General features: G+C 33.7%; 1 protein-coding gene across 3 annotated transcripts in view; it reads right to left on the bottom strand.

Moving 5' to 3' along the window:
- Positions 1–14,210: 14,210 nt before the first annotated feature.
- LOC124368737 (kinesin-like protein KIF3B) overlaps positions 14,211–24,929 on the bottom strand; it is a 45,379-nt gene continuing 34,660 nt past the window's right edge. For all 3 annotated transcript variants that reach the window (XM_046826067.1, XM_046826069.1, XM_046826068.1), the window contains 6 exons: positions 22,297–22,476; positions 21,571–21,744; positions 20,285–20,508; positions 19,158–19,428; positions 18,361–18,530; positions 14,211–15,387 (listed from right to left, as the gene is read on the bottom strand). In XM_046826067.1, coding sequence (XP_046682023.1) covers positions 15,255–15,387; positions 18,361–18,530; positions 19,158–19,428; positions 20,285–20,508; positions 21,571–21,744; positions 22,297–22,476 — 1,152 coding nt within the window. In that variant the 3' untranslated portion in view covers positions 14,211–15,254. The remainder of the gene's footprint in view (positions 15,388–18,360; positions 18,531–19,157; positions 19,429–20,284; positions 20,509–21,570; positions 21,745–22,296; positions 22,477–24,929) is intronic.

Raw genomic sequence — 24,929 nt, 5'->3', positions numbered from 1 at the left:
TATTGTCTACTTATGAACCGTATGTACAAATCTAGTATACAACTCTAAAATGATTGCATGGCCAGTATTTTTGGCAGATTCGTCCTAACTTCATTACGCCCATGAATCATACTTCTCCTTTTTTCATCAAGACCTTTAAAATGATAATAACATGACCTATACCAATATTTAAGATTTCACACCATCTTCCATCCCTTAGGAGATGAGCGATCTGATGTCACACCTTGTTGATATGTAGAGTTTCACTTTTATAAGTTGAACCATTACGTCACTAAGCTGTTTCAGAACTTTTGTAACATTAAGAATTTATTTTAACTTAGATGTAGGAATCAATTTATTAAGGTTGTGATATTATGGTGCATTTTTAAGTTTCCATTGTGTACCTAATCTATTACATAGTCACACTTCTCAAAGCTATTTAAAACAGTGGTAAAAGTGCTACGACTGTCCAGAAAGTAATTAACATTTTGAGATAAAAACACTAAGATCATCATTTACCTCTATAGACGTTTGGCATTTGAGATTTTAGCCTGTATCTGAAAACCATTGTGGGCATTATCTTATATTTATTCATTCTACAACTGTGTGTTTATCTTACACTTATTCTCAGTTAGGGCATAGCCTAGATATGAATTATCAACTTTGTCATGGGGCTTGAGGATTATCTGGAGTAAAGTTAGTTCTATACTAATGGAGTATTCTGACAAGAGTTCTTTGGCACCTCTATTATAGAAAACTTTTGATAACCTAGAATATGGCCGCTATAAGCTGATGGTATGCTAACTATTGGGAGGCAACTTAGTCTAAAACTTTAGATCTAAATTAGAGTTAGCGCAGGTTCACATTCCGTCTGGTACCATTGCACTTTTGATCAGTAGCGTTGACCTTGTACGGTACCGACTTCCCTCCTTATTCTGTTTGATAAGATGAGGATGGGCAGAATAAGACTAAAAGGGGATCGGCCTCTCCTTATAAAAAGCTTCCTCATTACAAGGAAGAAGCTTTACAGAAATGAAGTGAGTGCTTCTTTACAAAATAGCATTTTTCATTGATTTTCTCTCTGCCAATTCAACAACCGCCAACCATTGCGATTGGCATAAAAAATTGTTGCCTCTTTCATTATTTTCTATTTCTACACATCACAGAGTGGTGGGTAAATTTTACTTGATTTGTGACTTTTCATCAAAAACAAAATTCTGTATACTATAACTTACAGAACTGTATACTGCAGTGCACGTTTCGTATGAAATGTAAATGTATATTTACAAAGGAGCAGCACATTGTTCATATCTCAATGTGTACTGTTGAGGATGTTCTAGCATCAAGATGGTCTTATACTCCTCGCCAGAACCGCCTAATGTAAATTACTTTCTGAACAGCTCTGGTAGGCAGAACAACACTGTTACTTTCTACTTAGATATATCATTTTCAACTTAAATAATAACACCAAATTGTATGTTGTCAAAACTAAATAGTTTTTTAAAGTAATGCCAAGAGGATTGTTACTAAACATTTTTAATTATGATGTAACAATTCATTATAAAAATCAATCAAACAGAACAGCAAAACCTCATTTTTTTAAGTAGCCCATTTATTACATTGTTTTTGTAAGATTGACTTCTGGCTTACTCTGTTATTATGGATATGATTTTATGGTTAACCATGCAGAATTAGAATCTAAAATCTGCTTGCTGACCAAATATAGTTGACATATTGTGTCTTAATAAGTTAGGACTTGCCAAGATTTTACTTTACATTATATGATTGTTTTACTGTGTATACATTTTTGCTTGTGGTGATAAAAAATTAAAAAAGACAAATTTTGATGATGTTAGGTTGGCATTTTCTTGAAATGTATTATTTCTATTTGTGTATAAAAACTTGTAAAAATAAAAAAAAATTTCTTATCCCAATCATTTCTTGTTTGCACCAAAGATATGACTCGAGGAAGGATAGCTATTAAGTCTGCATAGTGAATTCGTGCTCTGGTACATTTTTACAGGCAATAAAAATATGTGGTGCCAAATAGCGAGCTCAAATCTTCAGCCATTCTTTATGCATTAAGTAAAGAGTTTCCTAAATTATTTTCTACTCCTATTAATTTCTAGGAGTATAGCAAATCAATTTTGGCAACGTCTCTATTCTCTTCTAGCCTCGGATTATTATTGGGTACATCTCAGCTTTGCCAAGTGTTTCACCAATTTTATGGTATAATTAGGAATACACTAGCTTCTTCAGCAACGCCATTTACTTAAAGAATTTCAAGGCAGTATTGATTGGAGTTATAATGGCTTTGCCAACATTTTATATTTCCAGCGTTATGGCAGCATTGTGAATGCATAACCAGATGGATTCTAATTATACTTAATATGTGTTAATATTATTATAATTTAACGTTTGATAACTTTTAATCCAGAATTTCCATGGCAATGTAGTTTATGGCATATTTTATAGACTGGAAGTGATAAAAATGTGATAAATAATGAGCAAACTGATGTAGAATAATTTTATTTTCTATCAAACCGTTATCTTCACATAATACATTTTTTAAATCATTAAATATTTTAGTAATAAAATGTTTTAAGGGTATTTTAAAGTGAAAACTCACAACACAATTTTAATGAAAATCAGACAGTTTAGGTGGTCTTATAACATGTTTTTAATTGCAATGAATTGGAATTTAATATTCAATAATTGTTTAATGACAAATCTTCTCGAGATGAAGTTTGTACTAGTGTCTAGTATCACATATTAATGTTGAGAATTGAATATTTAGATTAGATTTTTTATTTTAATGTTTGTATTGTAGATTATTTAAAAAGTAATGGGTTGTAAATGTTAGAAAGTAAATAACAATATTTGAGTGTTTCTTAAGAAAAAATGTTATAAAAATATTTGTGGCAATTTTTATACTAAAACTTTTTAAAATCCAAATGAATGTTGACTAACATCTGCATGTTGAATTTAGTTGAAATCTGTGCATTCCTTTGATCATGTATGTTGCGCGATACTCACATTATACAGGGTGTATATTATGTCTGGAAACACCCAAATATATCCTTTAATAATTTAAATATAAATTTGAAACCTCTTACAATCGTGATAGAGATTGGGCATCTACTTTTTGGAACAATGTTTTGTTATGTCACACCAACGGGGGGACGTCCTGCGAGGGTATCGTGAATATTCTTAATGGAAGCCTATACCTTGTGATACATAATTTTAAAGGTAATAGCTTACTGAATTGAATGCCACAAACCGCATCTCAAAGGAATTATTCTATCAGAAAATAGAGCAATTTTTAGTATTGAAAATTTAACTGATGTTCAACAATGTAATTTTAACATGGTTCTTGCCACAAAATGTGTTACACTAATTTTTTAGCATTTTTTAAAATGTTCAATTAAATAAAACAAAAATTTCATTTTAAGCTGGTTCTATTAGCACAAATTTGCCAGTTTTTATTACAGTACAATTATGGAAATACTTATGTTATTGATTTCTTATTACAAATAAAAAATAATGTATGCTGTTAGAAAAGTCTTACAACAAACGTTTTACCTGCATTTGGTGTCAAAGCAATTGTTCGAACTGTGTTCCTTCTACGGTTTGACAATGAGCCAATCTTGTGTAAAATGATTCGACAGAGTTGCCTAACATTTCTTCAGTTATCAAAGCAATCTCCTCTATAATCCTGTTTCTTAGGTCTCCAAATTATGAGGCTTTCTTCTATAAACATTGGATTTTAAATGACCCCATAGGAAATAATCGATTGGTGACAAATCCGGAGATCTTGGAGGCCATTCGATTTTCTCCTCTTCGGCCAATCCATTTATGAGGAAACCTTAAATCCAAATACTCTCTTACCTGTCTCCCATAATGGGGTGGAGCACCATCCTGCTGAAACCATACATTATCAAAGTATTCTCCTGATGCAATTTGAATAGCTGGGATTATTTCATTTTTGGAGCATATTGTTAGTAAAGTTCGGCATTTAAATTTCCATTGATGAAAAAGGGTCCAACAATTTTGTTACCTAAAATTCCACACCATACATTCAGTTTTTGTGGTTGCTGTGAATGGGACTCAGTAATCCAATGTGGGTTTTCACTAGCCCAGTAACGGCAATTGTGCCTGTTAACATTGCCATTTAGGAAAAAAGTTGCCTCATCAGAAAATAGTATGTTGGTCAGAAAATCTCTATTGTCATCACATTTGCGCATCACAAGTTTACAAAACTCAACTCTTCTGTCGTAATCATCCTCACTTAAACTGTTGGACTAAATGAACTTTAAATGGTTTGTATTTATTAATTTTCAAAATCTTACTCACAGGACATAGGGTGCATATCATGTTGCTGTGCAGCTTTTCTGAGCGATGTATGTGGGTCTTCAATAAATGTTTGCAAAACATCTAGTGCATGTTCTTCATCTGTTTGCAGATTGTATCCTACCCGACTTTAGCCGATTACGTACACTCCCTGTCATTTCAAAACGCTCAATAGTTTTTGATATGTTGAAACACTTATGGGATTCCTTTCTGGGAAAGTGTCATTAAACAAATTACAAACTTCCCGATAAGATCTTTGACGATCGCCATATCCTCGCATCATCAACAGAGTAATTCGTTCTCTTTCAGACAATTCCATTAAAATGCCAAATAAAAAACTGAACTACTGTAATTAGATAACTTGTTGACAGCAATGCTTCAGAGACACTGATTAACTCGACAGGAATGATATGACCTTTGTCCATTTGTAATTCCCAAGCTTAGACCTGTCTAGTGAAAGCTCCATGCTCAACAAACTGAAACCTGTAGACCAGATGATTAATAACACAATAATGTTTCTCATAGGCTAGTGACCTTTGTCTCTTTAAACCTTCCTGCTGACTGGAAAACACCAAGTACAGATTCATAAGTAATCAGAGAAAGTGACTCATAAGTTTTATTTCATTGTAATAAAAACTGGTTAAATTTGTACTAATGAAACCAGCTTAAAAATAAAATTGTTTATTTTATTTTAATTTGAACATTTAAAAAATGCTAAAAAATTAGTGTAACACATTTTGTGGCAAGAACCATGTTAAAATTACATTGTTGAACATCAGTAAATTTTCAATACTAAAAATGCTCTATTTTCTGATAGAATAATTCCTTTGAGATGCGATTTGTGGCATTCAATTCAGTAAGCTATTACCTTTAAAATTATGTATCACAAGGTATAGGCTTCCATTAAGAATATTCACGATTACCCTCGGCAGGACGTCCCCCGTTGGTGTGACATAACAAAAAACATTGTTCCAAAAAGTAGATGCCCAATCTCTATCACGATTGTAAGAGGTTTCAAATTTATATTTAAATTATTAAAGGATATATTTGGGTGTTTCCAGACATAATATACACCCTGTATACATACTGTTGATCATTTTCATAAAACTTACTTTTTTAACCTGCAAGGCATAACAAAAACTAGTATTTTAACTTCCATTTAAAATGATTCGTTTTTGGACCATTTTAATACTTTTATAATGTATATATTTAAAAAATTGAAAATAATACCAAATCAAAATGAGAAATTCTTAGGTTGAGATTAATATTGGTAGACCTAAACATAATCTTGCTACAGTAGGGGGTTGCTTAATGCTCTCTCAACCTGTCATGTCACGGCCACACCACGGACGTAGTCAGCGAGGGGGTCCAAGGGGTCCGGACTGCCCCCAAAAATTTTCAATTACTTTTTTAACAAATGATTATTACTATTTAAATAATTCAGTATTACTGAAGTGTACTGCTGAATGATCGTTCTCAATAACAAAAAGGATCAAGAACTTTTTAAGGGACAAAATGGGACCTTACTCTCTTTCCACTACTTGAAAATATTAGTTGTCTGGACCCCCCATCCCAAAAAACATTTTTCCTGACTACGTTCTTGAGCCACGCTTGCTGAAGGAGTGACATAATTTAACCAGTTTTTTTGAATAAGAATAACAAAAAAGTTATGCCAGAAATGGCCAGCGGAAATGCTTTATTTGCACTCTATAATACACGTGGACATAGTATAGTGTGTCAGTTTAGTTTTTTTATAACTTCCATTGGGACTTGGCATTATCAGATGTTTATAACACTGCATATGTAATATAACGAAGTGTTTTTCAGTCAAACTCAATCAAATTTGCTGTTTAGAACTGTAATTAATAGTTTTACAGCACATTGATTTAACAGACTAAATCGTTATATCGCCTGATTCCCAGTCCCGAGGTGGCCCGCTTAAAAGGTTGCCTCTTGTATTTCTATTTTTACATTCCAAAATCTGCAACAATATTATATATTTAAACTTTTTTAACCAAAGCCATACATTGGCAGTTTTTTTAACAGGCTCTAATTTGCTAAAATTCAATCTGGGACTGAGATATTAAATTAATATTTTTTATTCTATTATTCTATATTAGTCAAATATTTATGGCGGAAGGTATTGAGGCTGGTTTAACCCTTTAAATGCCACTGAAAAATGCTGGTATTAGGGTGCAACTTAACCCATTGCAGATCGAGTTGTTTGAGCGCGAAATCTCCAATGGGTACGTGTTATTTGTGGTGGCATGACGGATGAACTGTAAAGTACCTAGTGCCACACCACTCAGTGTTCACCCTAACCTACCTATGAAAAAAGTAAATTTTGGTTTAAATATATTACTTGTGCCTTTATACTGTAAAATGGTACTAATATGTTCATGTATATCTAAGGGAAATAAGAAATGAGTAACGCTACCAAATGAACAGTAAGATAAACAAAGTGTTGTTCAACTTGAACATACTAGTGTAATATATTGGGTGATTTATGGAAGTTTAAGAAGATGAAAGTTAATTAAGATCACTGTAAATCAGAAATCAGAAATTATTTATTGTCAGACAGTATAACACTGAAAAATAGCGTCAACAATAATATGTAATAGTTAATTAATTACATTAAGTGATTTTCAGAATAGCCTAATAAAATTAAATACAGTATAAAAACGTCAGATTAATTAAAATAGCATTAAAGTTTTTGTCAATGCTAAAATAAAATAAACTAAAGCTTACATATGTGGCTAGTCTTAACATAAAGCTTAATATAAGCTAGTCTGACCAGAGCACTCGACAAAGTCCCTGACACTGTAGTAAGCCCGCTGTACCAAATGCCGCTTGACCTCCCTCTCAAAAGAAGGACTTGTTTTTGTTTTCATAGAGTCTGTGAGTGCATTACATAGTTTAATGCCGCTGATTAATAAATGTCTTTAAAAAAAACTTGTTCTATGGGCAGGCATGGTAATCATATTGGAGTGACGTAGATTGTGACGATGTTGGGAATTTTGAGATTTGAAAAGGTGGAGGTTTTTGTGAACAAATGTCACGCAGTACAAGATATAAATCGATGGGAATGTTAGAACTTTTGCGTCTCTAAAAAGCGACCTACAAGAAGTTCTACACGGTTTCCCAAAAACCGCTCTCAACGCCCTTTTCTGGAGTTTAAAAACGAATTTTGTACGTACACTTTCACATCCCCAAATGACTACAGCATATGTGAGAAAGGGGTAGATAAGCCCATAGTAAGCAGCCAAGGTCACTCTGGTATCAGCAAACTTTGATAGGTTTCTTATAACAAAAATCTCCGAGCTTAGTTTCCTACAGACGAGCTCAATATGATCGTGGAAGCTTAATTTATTGTCAATCTGAACGCCTAGAAACTTTAGCGACTTACCAGATGAAATCTCTTCATCCCCCAAACGGAATGTAATTTGCTCCAAATCCTGAGAACTTCTGATAGAAAAATTGATCATTTGAGTTTTCTCGTTATTTACTATGAGCTCGTTATGCTGAAACCACAGGGATATTTTTTGTGTTTCTTCAGAAGCCAGAGTCATGAGGTCCAAGTGGTTTGGGGCTTTCACTGTGAGGGACGTATCGTCTGCAAAAAGACAAATTTTGGCATTGGGACCAGAAATGCAGTTTGGGAGGTCATTCACAAACAAGAGGAACAGGATTGGTCCCAGTACTGAACTCTGCGGGATTCCTCTTGTTACCTCACATGGTTTTGACGAGGCTGTTCTTTGACAACTATAGCTGTCCAAAAAAGGAAGCTGAACTGATTGCGTCCTCCCACGTAGGTAAGATGAAATCCAACAGTACGATACACCTCTAATGCCAAGTAGGTGGAGTTTTTTTAGCAAAATTTTGTGATTAACCATATCAAAGGCCTTGGTCAAGTCGAAAAACAATCCCATAGCTGAATTGCCCGAGTCCAGAGCCTGTGTCAAAAATGAAATAACAGAGTCAACTGTGTCAGTGGTTGACTTTCCTTTAATGAAACCAAACTGACTTGCAGAAAGAACTCCATTTCTCGCCAGAAAAGACAACAATCTATCCAGAAATATTCTCTCAAATATCTTAGAAAAGGTTGTAACCAGCGAAATAGGTCTGAAGTTACTACAAACGTTCCTCGCTCCTCTCTTGTACAGAGGGAGGACTATAGCGTGTTTTTGTGAATTAGGAAATTCACCCACTGAAAAAAATAAATTAATCAAATAAGCAAGTGGGGAAGAAATTAAATCATGGATCTGCCTGAAAAGCTTAGACGATAGTCCATCACTTCCACAAGATGGCTTAGGTTTTAGAGCAAGTATCACACGCGATACTTCTTGCTCTGTGGTGGGGTACAAGAACAACGACTTGGTTACAGATTGTAGTGTAGTAGTTTGTGTTGACTCGCTTAGGCCATGAGAAATATTTCCACTGGTGTCATGGTATTGACCAATAGTCGAGAAGAAGTTGATAAACATGTTGGCAACCCTGACAGGATCCCTAACTTCATTGTTATCAGAATCAAGCAAAGTGGGGAAAACAGTATTTTTTTTCTGGTAGGCTTGCTGTCATTAATGAAAGTCCAAATGGTTTTTGTCTTATTTGCTGATTCAGAGATCCTACTCAGGAGTTGATCCGACTTAGACTTCCTTATTGCACTTTTATAGGAACGCCTTAATTTTCTGTATGCTAATCTGGAGGGATGTGAAGATTCTAAGTCCTTCATAAAGGAATACCAAAACTGTAGCTGATCCATGAGTCTTAGAATTTCGAGACTCTTCGTGACGATCTTTTTAGAAGAATTAAGAGGGTGTATTCTTGTCTTTGTCAGAGGAAAAGTTGCTTCAAAGTAATAAGAAATTAGATTTGTAAATTCATTAAATCTATCATTGAAGTCCCCTGATTTAAACACACTACTCCATGTTTCATTTTTTAGAAAATGCCTGAATGTTTGGATATTGCAGGACGTTATCCTTTGCGTCATTCTAAACTTAGGCAAAGGTATGGTCTTAAAAGAATAAAGAATTCTATGTCTTAAAGAGTAAAAGAATACTATGTTGCCTAGCAAACACATTACCACATTCTACTACGAGGCAATATTAAAAACGGTTAAGGTTAAGGTAAGTAGTAGTCTGTACAGCCTTGACATTCGAAATCCAAATTGAGTATAATGCTTAGTTTATTTATACAGTATACTCAAATCTGTTCGTTACCATTGTGTTCATTACTTTCATACTGCATGATGTATTCAATATATATATGCTTATATGATTTTTCATCTTTTTTTAATCAGAATAGTTAACGTATTTTTTCCATTGTAAAGGCATTTCTATTTTATTTCTAGTTAAATGAAAACACTTACAGAGTTGTATTTGGAAGGTGTTTAATCATACTATAAGTAATTCTATCCAATCGAGGGACTGAATTTAATTTCTTAGACTGAATAGAATTTAAAGTTTTTTCATGGTACATCATTACATCAATAAATGCTGCAAAACTGAATGTACCTTTACCAAGAGCTTGATTTCATTGTACCCCTTCAATTATTGAATGTTGATATCTGAATTCAAATTGATGAACTAGAATCAAATTTAGCTCAGTAATCAATAGCTGTAACACTTTCAAGAACATTTGTTCAAAAAGCTTCAAAGGAATTGATATGAGGCTTATTGGTCTGTACGAAGAAAGGTACTTCTGTGATTATCCAAAAATATGAGATTATCTACAGAAATCTACATATAGCAATATATTAATATTTCTGTAACCCGATTAAATATAATTTTTTAATAAATACACTAAATATAGCATTTTATGTCTACTTTATATACTTGACAAAATTTGATAACAAGTACGTTACTTCAGTAATTATCAAAAATTTGAAATAATCCAACATACCTATATTCAATAACAAAACATTTTCATATACACATAGGTTGAGTATTGTCTTGTTTAGCCGCTAGCCACCATATTGTAACTTCACACATAGGTAATAATACATTAGAGAAAAATTTATAAAAATAATGGTGTGATTTGATTTAATGTTAACAAAATGCCACCTGTTGAAAATGTTTAGTCAAGTAATATAAACCCCAGTATAGTTATAAAATATGTACAAAATTCCAACTATTTAGTAATTTAGATAAAAATTTCAATGATACCTTTTGCAACGAAATCTGTCAACGTATCGAGCACAACCACTTTATAGATATGCTTGCACAAGCCGGGACCAATTAAGATTTTATCAGTTGAAAGGTATCAGCTGTTTTGCATCAGTTTTAAACAAATTACTAGATGTTAACTATTTTGAAATTTTATAACAATTTCAACGGTACTTTTCTCAAAGAACTCCGTCAAGACATAATCAAGCACGAACACTTTAATGGTACACTTGTATAAGCCGGAAGCAACGGCATAGCTGATACGTCTCAACTGTGACATGTTCGTTGTGGAATGATCTCAGTGAAAAAACTTTCCTGTAGGACATCGTATCGGCGCGGATGATGTACAGAGGCGTCATCAGTGAATTGCGACGTGGACAGTTCAAGAGACAATAATGTTCTGAAGGCGATCAATGAACTGAGAGGTAATTTAACAGAGACGCTTGAGACAAAGCTCGATATCATGGATGAGAAGGTTAATGCCGCGTTCAATGAATGCCATGCAACAGAAAATTTCCGATATTCACAATAACTATAATCAGATTAAAACTGCTATTATAATGAATAATATTTAAAACATTATAGTATCCTGTTTAACATTGAAATAAATTATCCTCTGCCTAATCCAAACTATTCAAATGTCACCAACTATATCTTAGACAAATATAAATTGCAACATAACATAAACGGGTGTGACTGGACTCTTGTTATTGACACAGTTGATCTCAACACTAGCGTACTAATCCCAAACCGAGACTACGTAAACTGAAACCTTGGATTATAGAAAGCTTAGTACAGTCCATCAGGAAAGAGACAAATTGAGTTGAAACTTTATTTCTTGATGTAAAGGAACAGACTGGATAGACTTATAAGGACTGCAAAAAGAGCTACTTTAGGACAAAAATTAGCAATAATTGTAATAACCCTAAAGTTTTTTGGCAAGCCGTCAACGAAATGACTGGAAGGACTAATAAAAATGACGGATTTCCTCTAGAACAGTAGTGGGTGGGTTAATAGGTAAACAGACAATATGCAACGATGTATTATGTAAGTTAAACAGGTGGCCGTTGTATTCTATGACTATTTCTCTCAGGTTGGATTTAACTTGGCTAGCTTAATCGACTCAAATGGTTCACTTGTTGTAGACGATATCGACTATACTGTGGACTCTGTTTTTACTATGAGAACTGTCACGGAACAAGATTTATACAACTGTGTTAGTGGCCTACGCGGAGGCTCAGCTCCCGGGTGCGATTGCATTTCCGCTTCCTTTCTTAAAGACAACTTTCAGCTGTTTTGTAAACCACTGCTACACATCATGAACATTCGTTCTGGGAAGTTTTCCGCTACTTTCAAGTTTGCAAAAGTAATTCCACAGTTTAAGATCAACGATATTACACAAAAAATCTAACTTCCATCCAATTAGCTTGCTTAGTGTGTTTAAGTGTTAGAGAAATTGTAAGAAATCAACTAACAGATAATATTGAAAGGACTAAATATTCCAACAGATCGCCAGTTCAGTTCGGGTTCCGGGAGATATAAAAAATGTGGCCGATGCACTGTTTTCAGTAACAAAGGATGTCAATTTGGCTTTAAGCAAAGATAACTGATGTTTATTAATATTTCTAGATCTAGCAAAAGATTTTGAAATTGTAGACAGAAAAAATATTACTTCAGAAACTGCATTTGATTGGCGTCCGTGGGGCATCATTTAATTGGTTCTAAATATACATAATGGAGTTAATAGTGGCCTGAAGTACGGTGTAATCCAGGAAAGTACTCTTGGACCATTATTACCTTTAATCTGTATGAATAATATTTCAAAAATTAACATTTCCGGTAGCCCTTATCTTTTTGCTGATTACACAGCAATTTTATTCCAAGTGAAAATGTGAGATAATGTTTCATAAAAGCAGCTTAAGATATGTTAAGAATAGAAAATATGATTTTATAAAAATTTTGTTACCGTTGAACGTTGTTTAAAACAAAATTTATGCCTTTATTATTACGTGAATTTAGTGACGCTCCAATTAATAATACTAAGCTCCATGTATGCAACGACTTCACTCATAATACTGATTGCACATGTGACATAATTGACTGAGTATTAATATCTTGGCGTTATGTTTGACAATCGATTGACGTGGAAGGCACACATAAGTTATATCAATAAGAAATTAAGGAAAAATAATTTTTTGCGTTTCAACAATTACATGAAGTACTGACAATTAGAGAAGTTTGGATAGGCACAATTCACATATGTTCAGTCAATTATTGAGGAGGGATTTTAGCATGGGGCGAGGCTTACAGGACAGTAATATATCGGCTTCTCGTCACACAGAAATCTATTATGAAGGCAACAATTTGGTCCGCTAAATAATTAATGACTTTTTCTAAAATATACATAATGAGATGAATTTGTAGAGGGAAAAGTAGGCTATAACTTATAATATTTATTTGAATGATAAAACCTGTTAACATTTTTATATACAAAAATTGTACTTTTACGACTCCATTTTATTTGTATGCACCTTTTTATTGTTTCCATGTATAAATAGGAACTGATATACTAAGTTTCAAAAAATTAAGTACCCATGTAACTGATTTTGAATTTTTGTTACTGCACCATATTCAAAATCTGGACCCTTACTTAAAGTCGACTCTCATATATGGTAAGTAGCAAAACTGGTGTACATTTCTTTGGCTTTTTATTTGAGACCAAGTACGATATGCCAAATGTCAACAATTAGTAACAGAATAATTAATTTTTGATAAATCAATCTAGTCGGACGTTGGCGTTGGCACTTTTAAGAAATACCAGCAGCCCAACCTCATCAGCCCTCGGCACTTTTCAGAATTACTTGAGGGCTGACTAAATCAGCTCTTAGCACTCAAAGGGTTAAATTGCTGACAATGATGTGAAAAGACAGCCAAACAAGACGTGGACATGACACTTGTAGCAAGCTTATACTGATAACTAATGTTTTTACAGCTGTATTGTGATGGAGTTCTTTGGAACTCCCCGTCACCCCGAAAGCGTTGCTGTACAAATTCTAGTTGTACAAATCTATAATGGTGATATACTGGGTGTAAAAAAGTCCCGCACTGCCTTGGTAACTCTGAACGATTACAAATACAGCAATAAAACTTGGTACATTATTACTGCACATATAAATCTACTTTTTGAAGTAACTACCATTTTTTTTGTCATGTCAAGGATATGGCCCACAGGAGTCAGAAGAAAATCTTAAATGAGAGCATAGATCGAGTAGTATATAAAATTAAAGGTCTTTATTAGTAGAGTACAATGCTAGAAGTCCAACCTCAAAGCATTCACTCTTTAAAAAAATTACGCTGGTTTTAAGTTTGAAACATTTACAATATAGGTTCTGTTCTAGATGGTTTAATATTCTTGTCTTGGCTGAAGTTGTGAAAGTTAAACTTAGTAAATAAATACTGGACTTATAAAATATTTTTCCACCCTGTATATACAATGCATAGATATATTTTATGCAGAAGAATTTGGTAGGCTTTTACTCCTAATGATCTATTACTGACCACATGAGAACTTGGGTGTGCAGTACACTGGTTCATAACTGCATTTCAACACTGTACAGGCTGAATTTTAGCCTTACCTGGGTGGTACACAAAAATATGTCGAGTTGTTTGAGTCTTAAAAATGTACTGGTGATAAAACAGGATAGCAAAACGCCAAAACAGTATAAGTACAAAAGTTTAATTGTGTCATAATTTATAATTTTGATTTAGCAAACTTAATAGTCTTAAAAACCTTGTGAAATCTTAAAATAAAATTTCAATGGCATAAGGCATACACCGTGGAATGTAAACATCAAATTAATTCAAAAATAACCATACATTCAATAGTGAATAATCAAACTTAATAAAATACTTGTTAACATTCCTTATAAAAGTTTAAAATCAAGATTACTCTGGCATTCAAAATATACCATGGAATGCTAATGACACAAAAAATACAAAAAAACAATTGACCACAGGCATGTTATTCTTTTAACTAAAGTTACAAATGTAACAAAACAAATACTACAACAATTATATAAAAACAATTTTCTCTAACTAGGATGTATGTGCCTACAAAAACAAAAAAAAATAATGGTAACTCACAAGTATCTGAACTGGTAACAAAAGACTTTCTCATATCAGTTCTTTGAGTTGAAACAATAAAAAAAGGTAAATTTAGTATAAAGCAAATAGTAAATATTAATAAAAAGGTCATAAGTGTACAACCAATGTTATTGTAACAAACCCTACAACTTAAGTAAACAGTGAATTGAAAAAGCAAATGAGTGTATTTACAACATTCACTTGAACTATCACATAAGTTTTAACGTACTGAGTTGAATAATATTAGGAATCATATAATTAGGGATAAAATATGGTAAATATGATGTAAAATATGTAACTTGAAGCACATATCGAAACAACCACATAACAATGAATAACCGACTCTCTGGTACCGTACTGGCTTAAGAGAGCTCCTCAGCTTGAAGGAAAAAGGAATGATGTTCAAGCATTACAAAAACCATTAGGAATAAATAGATCTTTGGCTCTGGTATTACACTGGGTATGTAGAGAGCAACCGTAACAAAAGAAGTCTCAAAGGAATAAAAGAGAAATAAATTATACAAATTGCATAATTTAAATTTAAACTTAGACCTAAGTGACTAGAACGAAAACACTAGAAATGCAACATATTAGGTGAGTTGAAATGTGAACAATGTGTTATTTGGGGACCCAACCCCGAGCCTTAGGATATACCGGAGCTGGGGCGGTGTGTGTAGCGATACCCTTGTAAGGTTTGGAGAGCTGTCGGGAAGGGGGTGGAACCAATCCAGAGCGAGACATGGGTCTTGTCCTGCAACATATGTAATACAATATATTTAGTCGCTGACACTGTCTTTACTTATATAGGTGATCCAAAAAGTGACTTTCCCTGATGCGGGAAATTAAGTAAATACCTTTAAAAACCACAAAAATCCACGTTTATCTTTCTACAACACGCTTTTTTTGCTAAATAATTCTAACAAAAAACGGTTAGTCCCTGCACTTAGTCCTAAAAAGGACTGCGCCTCCCTTACTTATACTTGTGTCCTCAGAATCTGAGAATTTTACAGAAACCGATCAGATTTGAGGGCTCCTGTTCTCTGATGTCCTTGGGGCTGAGGAGATATGCCCCCAAGAATCTTTTCCAAATTTTTTATATGACAGGAAAATTTAGCCAAATATGTTCCGCTGATTCATCCTCTTCTCTGCATAGTCTGCATTCATCAGTCTGGCTAAGGCCCACCATCATAAGATGTTTCCTTAGGGGACCGGACCATGTCCTGTCAACATCCCTAATATCCTCCTTACTTTGATCTAGGAGAGATGCCCACCCTTCAGCTCAAGGAGAGATAAACATTTTGGATTGTCTTAATCCTGAGGCTATACTCCAATTAAAGTTTCTTATCCTCTTTTTCCAATCTTTTATAAGAGCTTTGCTGTTGGAGAAAGCTATCCCGCAACCTGGCTCTGGCCCCACCATAATGGACTCCGCTCCCTTTTTGGCGAGGATGTCTGCTTTTTCATTGCCATGAATGCCCTAATGGCCCAGCACCCAACCGAGTGATACTCTGATATTCATAGTCAGCTCTGCCAGAGCATTCTTGCATTCCCAGACTGCTTTCGAATCAAACAAACAGGTATCAAGTGCCTTTAGTGCAGCCTGGCTGTCAGATAGTATCAAGTATTTTGCTCCTTTTGTCCTCATTTGTATGAGTCTTCTGGCGCATGGTTCTGTTGCCATATCCGCTTGGAAGACCGTGGCATGTTTTCCTGGGGCACCGCTAGGTTAACTCTTGGTCCGTAGGTAAGTAGTTCTAACTATTTCTAAGATACTCAAACAAATCTTATAAATCCAGTTTCATATGAATCAGATCTCAATTTCTAAGTAATTGGTGGCAAATAGCGTGATTACCACAGTGAATTTCTGCTCTGGAAGCACTTGGCACAAGGTAGTGCATTGAAACACCCTAATTCAATTTTTCTAAGATCTCCAAAGTTAGACAAGTACTGCTGCATTCTACTTTAGCTCATGGATTCCAATTAATAAATTGGAATCCAATGACTTTCTACGGCAAGAACCATGCATGGACCAACTGACCATGCAAGAACCCATCTTGCATTCTCATTTTCAAGCTTATGATACGTTCAGTCTTGCATGCAGACTTCACTGGGTAATATCAGTATTTAGTAGAAAGTAATTATTTCATTAAGTGACTGCACACTCTTCATAATCTTAAAGTACTCAGGTGCGAATGATGTCAAGTTTGTGAGATTTTAATGGCCAGCCACTCCAATCACCGTCATGAATACTTTCTTTCTCTTCCTTGGGAAGATGACACACACTTCGCATGACTAATGATAAATTTGAGTTGCACATTCATACCGAAAGCATACTCGTATTGTTAGAAATATCGGATAAATCCATCAGAATCTTTACTAACAATTGTACATGTATTAGAGCATTGATATTTTGAAAACCTGTATTAAATATTGCCTTGTAACCCACAATCCTAAATTAATTGAGCTCATTATAAACAAGAAACCTTAAAATACATCCAATAATAAAGGCATACATATCTTTGCAAGGCATTGGGAACCACAATACAGATGGACTAAAGGATCTGCATGTGCGGGCCCCCCAGTCACCTGATGGGTGGGCGGGAGAGAGGGACGTCTTTTCCAAAAACATTGGGCTTTTCCTTAGAGCTTTCCGTATTCTCGTGACCCAAAAGGCAAAAACTGGAATATTTACTCAAATAAAAGGTGTTCCCACAGTTCAGTTCTTTTAAATCACAGAATGACAGCGTGTGGCTGAGGTCAATGTTTCGTGGATGGCTAGTAGAGCCTCGGCCACGCTCTCAGATTCTGTGGCCCATCTGTACCAGGCACATATCAACAAAGGTACTATTTTTATATTGATATTATGAAAGGGGTATAAGGATTGGTGATGGACTCTCTCTATTGAGTATTTGAACCCATTTCTACTAAACTCTCAATGTTTTGGTACTGGATGTTTTCCTTTCCTCTGAGGAAAATAAGTTTTATTTGTTTCCTTCGTACATGTTCTTACCTCTGGATTTATATGTCTGAGTGGATGACCTTGGAAACTGGTTGGTATTGTATACTGAGGGAATCACATACAACAGTTATATTAATGTTACACAATGTTGCAGCCAGACTGTCCACATTTTTTTAAGAGTCTCTTAGTTTACTGAGAGTCTACTGTCTTTCCTGCAATTCTGCAGGATATTACACTAGAATTGGATAGTGTAGACTAGTATCATGACGTTGATGTGCGTTATTTTGTAACACAGCTCAACAAGAACAAATAATATTTTGTTTCTTCACCAAACTCCATTATGTCAACGTGTATAGTCATATAAAATCAGAAATCAACAATAGAAGTAGACTGACGATACGTACAGTAGAAGTGTGCTGATTCGGTGTCAGCCAAGTTGTCGTAGAGTTGACAGCCCACCCTAGATTGCACTGTGCTGTGCCGTTCCCTCTACCCGGCACTTCCTCATTCCTTTCCCCCACCCAACCCCGCCCGCACCACCATAGTCTTCCCGCCCATCTTCACTCCACAGCTTGTTTACGAAATAGATCCACTAGAGTGAACTACAGTCACACTGTTGTTACCGGCCTCAAATTTCAACATACGATTACCAGTCTACTACTATTATCGGTCCCTGTATAAAACAAAACTCACGAACTTGTCAATCAATTTTGGCGTCATGAACAATTTTACATATATTTTATTGCTAAATTGGGAAAACTGTACCTAGCAGAGTTGATTCTGAAAGAAGGATTGGCCGCATCGACATCAATGTCTTCTTCCACTTGCAGAGCTGCTTCAAATATAGACTTGAGCACAGGGGACATCTTGGGGCTCTCGTAGTCTCTGGTGGTTCGCAGTGGACCAACCAGTTCCAGCTCCAAAATGTCTTCTCCCTACGATCCAGGTAAACTCTTTATTAGTTAGCAATATGGATGAGTACAGAGATATTAGATAGTAACTTTGTTAATAGCAGACAGATTCCTGATATAGAAAGTGAGAGAACATCTTTGAAATTAGCTTCAGTTCTAAATCAAGAAAACAGAATCTTCAAAATAAATAAATTAATTATACAGATAATAATTTTTCAATCAGCGCACAAATTTTGCCACATCCTTCATTGATGCATAAAAGACTTGAACTCACGAAAGTTTTTCTCTTCAAAGTAATTTTTGCAAACCTGTTTTGTGCTAATATACTTGAAAGGCAAGTACAAAACGATGCTGGACTAACTAATAATACAAAAAAGGTAGTTATCGAAATATCCGACAATAGATCACCAAGGAGAAGTACTATACAAACGAAGATTTAAGATAGTGGAGTAATTATACAACATATTAATTATTATATATTGTAAAATTAAAATTTGGTCATGGTGGCAATCAACTTAAAGTAGACATTAAGAACTGTAATTTTATCTTTAAAATTGTTATGATCATTTATTTTATTAGAACTGCATAAACTACAATGTACTATATATAATGGAACATGGATGCTTAGTTGTTTGTAGTGACATTTTATACCTTAAACCTGAACGTCTTCTCTCTGTTCTCTTCAGAGCGATCGTTGCGATACATGTGGTTAACTTTTCTTCGAGTGAACACCGTGTAGAGAGTGACAGGCTTGCGCATGTAGTCGACGCACTGAGGTTTAGCCAGGACCTGTGCCGGTTCAGACTCCGGCATTATCTTCCAAGCATCCAACCCCTCATCGAAAAACAGTCTGGATAAAATCCGCCTCCTTTCTTCATGTGGAATGAAGTTTTCAATTATTACCAGTCTGAGTTTCAGATCTCTGAAATAAATAAATAAATTTTAATCATAACAGTGTTGAAGTATTTGTCCTGTCTCAGTTTTTACCAAGAATCTAAAAATACTGCCGCAGATACTAGAAATTTTTATTATTTCTAACATACTTACATTAACCCCTTGAATGGTGGGTTTTTTTTTAAGTAGTTTTTCAAAGTGAGTATTTCGTTTTGTTACAATGGATTTGCTAAAGCGGATAGGCTATAGTTTATAAAGGAAAATTTACGGTCTTTTGAATAAAATTTTATTTGAATACTAAAGCACTCTAAGATAAATAGTGCGGCATTACACTCGCCCATACACTCATATGATGTCCCACATTTATTTCCTCATCATTACTTGCAATCGATAAATATCGCGTACACCTACCATGGAAAAACGTGTTTACTAAATAAGTCAAATGAAGTAAAAGATTTAAAAAAAAAACATGAAATATAATCAAGTGATTATTTTGACTATAACTGCTCTGCAAAAGATCAGAGGCAGTAACTGAAGAGAGACAGAGAAAACAAGCCACTGCACTGACGTAGCAGATCCCACAGAGTGCTCGGTATTACCGCAAGCAACACAATTCCCCCACTGGTGGCGTGCTCTTGCGTAACTATCAGGGTTACTAGTTAAAAGGTTGATATGTAACAGTACAAAGATTAGGGAATTATTATAGAAAAATTGCTTTTAAGGAAACTCAATTTTGTAACTATTAAAAGTTTAAAACATTTTAAGCAATCTTGTTTCAATGAATCATATTTTAGTTCTCATACTTATTCACAAACTGCATAAGATAAGTCATAAGGAGAATCGATCCTGTAGAAGAAAAAACTGAATCAACAATGTAAACGTACTTGAGTAATTCATTTTGAGTCATTTCCAATTCCCGCCTGTCCGTATTAAACTCTTCAGTGACATCGAAGATTTCTTGTTGAATATTTTGTAGCTTGTGGTACATTTTCTTGAGTTTCTTTGATTTCATTTCTACCTCCTGCTGTAGGTTTGAGTATTCTTCTTTGATCTCAACTGCAGTCTCTTCTTGCATTTCCAACATCTGCTGTATTTCTTGTTCTCTTTGCTAAAAACAAAGGGCAACATGTTTTTTACAAAATAACTATTGATTTGTTGTGTCTTTTACGATAAATAATAACACAAGAATCATGTATAAACTTAATATTTAAAATTCAATACAGCATCAGTAATGTGTGAAAACAATAATGACGATAACAGCAGAAATAAAAAAGCATTCCACAATTTAAATGTTTTGAAATACCACTTACTTAATGAACTTATGCACTGGATAAACCTATGGAGTATTTTTAGTTGTTTTCTAGCAAATTTATCAAATTTGTTAGTTTCTTTTATTTATCAAGATAAGTTATTAAGCAGCCAGATAAAATAAGAAATATTCAAGTGAGTAAAAGTCAATGTGTATGTTGACACAACAAAGCTGTATCGACAATCAAACATTCCAACAATTTGTATCATTGATCTTTCCCAAGTTTTTTATATACTTGTTTTAATGTCATTCTGTTCCAAAATGAGATTTGAAACATACATGACTTTCTGAATGTTGAATTAATGAATGTTGAAACAATTAAATTTAGAACTGACCATTAAATAACTCTGCTTTTCTCATCTAACCAACACAACATTAGGTTTGAAATAAAATGTCTTAAATCTAGAAAAATAACACAAGTACACATTTGTACAGTTTGTTGTACGTTACAATTGAAATAAGTGATAACCAATATTACAAATAACTGAGTGGGTACTTTCAAATCATCCACCAACAACAATGAAATATAAACAAAGAACAAATAGCTCAATGTTTTTAGTGTTAGTTAAAAGTGTGATATAATGATTTTTAATTCTTTTTGTTTTAAAGTTTCAAAGAAGATTTTTTCTCGTCTTGACCAGATTAAATCATGACATTTTAAAATAAACAGTTACAGAATTAACTGTTAACTTTATTATAAAATAAAAAGACAGATTATGTTTATTTTATCTAAAATAAGAAATATTACCAAATTAAAAAATTATTTAATTTAAAACTTTTAAAACAGGATTTCAAAAAGTTTTATTGACTTGTTTTATTTTTAGGATGAGACTACATATTCTGGTTGTTGATTTAACAAACCTTTCGCTCTCTGATCTCAATGGCCCTTGCCTCCAGCGCCTTCTGTTGCTCATGGGTGTGGTCCAGAATGTTAGTAGATCCTCGCAATAATTTGCTTTCCATTGACTGAATGCGTTTCATCAATTCCTCGACGTACTCCTTCTCCACCTCCGACTCATTCTTTTTGTCGTTAGCCTGAACAGCAAAATCACAATCAGAATAATACTAATACAAATAACTAAACTATATCCAACGTAAAACAAAATGCTCATTGGTTAATTTGACTCATTACAAAATATGCTTTATTGTTTAAATAAATTTCTTTAGATGACTCCAACAAAAGTTCATAGCCCAACATTCATTTCCCAGAACTGTTTTTACTTACTCAAATCACAGATCATACTCTGACAAAGCTACTATGGAGAAAAGGCATGCAGAGAAGGTTCTACAATGTAAAAAACAAATCTATAATTTGCATAATGGTGAAAACATAACACTATTATAATTGTATTCAGAATTAGTTTCATATATGTATGTATGTATATACATTGTTATTAATATTAAAATTCTTTATATTTAATTTTTAAACAATAATTATTACATAAATATATAAAGTTTTGAAATATTACAAACTTGTAATTAACGTAAATTTGCAAATGTAAAATTTGGAAAAGTTTGGTAATAAAATAATCAATGGTAAAATGATTAATGGTAAGAATAACAGTAATATGATTGAAAACCACTAACCAGTTTCTTTTTGGATACATTTTCTTCTGACAATATATTGTCTTCATCTTTCAATATATCGGACAGGTCACTTGAGAGATTCGAAATCACCGAGTCGTCCATTTTCACACTTGACCTCTTCTTCTTGCCACTTTTGTGCCTTTGTTCTTTTTGTGCTGCAGCTCGCTCTGCCAGTTGAGTCTACAAAAAACGATTAATTAAACAACATGTTTTACATAATATAAATTATGGTTGGGTCGAATACGATTCTCGATACATGGATACCTCTATATTGGGGTATCTGCTATTCTTGTACTATGACTTTTTCCATTCAATTCCGGTACCAGTTAACTGTGTCTATTTGCAGATGACAGCTGATCGGCACAACGCAAATTATACATTGTCAAAACGTGTTTTGTTGTACTTTATGTATTGGAAAGGCGTGTATAGAAAATCAAGTTAACTTCATAATAATAATACTATTAATTCTGTAAATAATATTTTAATTTCAGTTCATATTTTCTATACTTATGCTTGTGCATTGCCATGAGTGTGACATGTCTGTATGTAGATTTCTACTTCTAGGTGGTAAATAAAAGGACAATCGATAATTTTGTTTTACCTCGTAATATGTGTAGTTATACAACAGGGTGTCTAGCAAGGTGGCTTGAAGAAATTCCCTGACTGTTCCATACAAAAAATGTTCTATATCCTATTACCAATAAAATCAACAGTTTTAAAAGTTAGTTTTATTTTTAAATAATGTGAGTGTCAAAATATGATCACAAATACTGATCAAAACACTATAGTAAGTTTAAAAGTTAGTAAAAGACTGATATTTACTTGGACAAAGTTACAAGTAGATCAGTAAGAGTTAAAAAAATGAAGGCCATATTTGCAGTATATTGGGGTGTTTCCTACTGAGGAGTGACTTTTGGTGACTTTTAGTGACCTTTGAGGCAAAAATTCTGTGGCCTATTTTGACAACCATTACAACAGTAATATACAAAAGCAACATCTTTACAAAGTAATATTTTAGGGCAAATTTCACTTATTAAAATGGGAAATACATGCATAAATTGAAGAAACCTTTTTTACAACAATAACTTTACCTTGTTGTGCATTTGTTACTATTCAGTAGCCCAAGCTAAACTACATAGCATTTTAATACTTTTACAAAATTACAAAAATGTTGCCTGGAAAAAATCCAGAAAAATATGAACTGAAAAAAATTGTATTAACAAACAAAAATTGCAATTTGTTAATTTGGTACCCTATCTAAGCTTTTTTAGACACACAGTATGAAAATATGTTTTAGCAATCGGTATACTGCTGATCAGCTGCAGTCTGCGATTGTACGTAGCAAACACATGGCGATGTGTGTAGTATATACAGAACTGCAAGCAAAAGTAAAATAAATTGTTAATTAGAATATCTATCTATGGATTTTCATACACAAGGTACAATAATAAACATGTTTTAGCGATAGGTAACTTGCATACTGCCAATCAGCTGTTGTCCACGAATATACACAGAGACTAGCGACGATACATGTACATAAATACAGATCTACAAGCGAAATATGTTTTACTAAACTAGGATAATTTGTTAATTAGGTTATCCATCTACGATTATTCATACACAAAGTACAACAAAATCAAGTTTTCACAATCGGTGATTTACATAATGCCGATCAGCTATCGTCCAGGAATATACGTAGCAGACTCGTGATGATCCATGAACGTAAATCTAATACTAACAGCAAGCAAAATACTATTATAAAAACTTGGACTTATCATTAATAAGATTATCTATTCACGATTTTTCAAACACCAAATACGACAAAAAAGTTTGTGTAATGAATAATTTGTGTACTGACGATCAGGTGATAATTATAAATGAGGCAAGTCTCCCCAGATTCTATTGTCGAATCCTATCAATCGATTTTTGGACCTGAATCTTTCTTGAAGATTCTGTAGTTTCGAGATTAGGCTTGGACACATCACTAGATATTATCATAATGCCATAAAACAGATATTTTAAACAGAAAATCTCTATGACAAAGTCAAAATCCGTGATTTTTTGGAAATTTCCGTGAATCTTATTATATTCCATAACCTTTCGGGACTTCTGTGACCCGTAAATACCCTGCAAGAAAAACTGGAGAATTTTCCCGGTCTTGTCATGACTATCCCTGACTTTTCCACGACTTTCTCCATACTGTTGAAATTCCCTCACTATTCCCAGTTTTCCCAGAGAATAGATACCCTTTACAAATATGTCCTCTAAAATAATTGCTAATATCTTAAAGTTTTTTTACTGTAGGGGCGATTTGAAATGTTTGGCTGGATGTTCCTTGTGGCCGGATATTCTTTAATGGTAACAAATCAAAATCATTTAGTGTATTATATTCATAGTTAACATTCACCAGACGAATCAGTATCAAATTCATAATGGAGACAATTGTGGTAGATACTGATGTATCAGAATCTAATATTTTTGGTATTGGTCTATCCCTAAAATAAATAATGTGATAAAGAGAACATTACATTTCTCTTTTTGGGGCCAAACACAAACCTATATTCATTATTAAATCAAGTACAGGTAAGAATTGTTCACTGGAGTAGAATCACAAAAGATCTAGTAATACAACT

Source organism: Homalodisca vitripennis, chromosome X (genome assembly GCF_021130785.1).
Source record: "Homalodisca vitripennis isolate AUS2020 chromosome X, UT_GWSS_2.1, whole genome shotgun sequence".
Classification (NCBI taxonomy): Eukaryota; Metazoa; Arthropoda; class Insecta; order Hemiptera; family Cicadellidae; genus Homalodisca; species Homalodisca vitripennis.
This window is presented reverse-complemented; position numbering and strand designations above follow the sequence as displayed.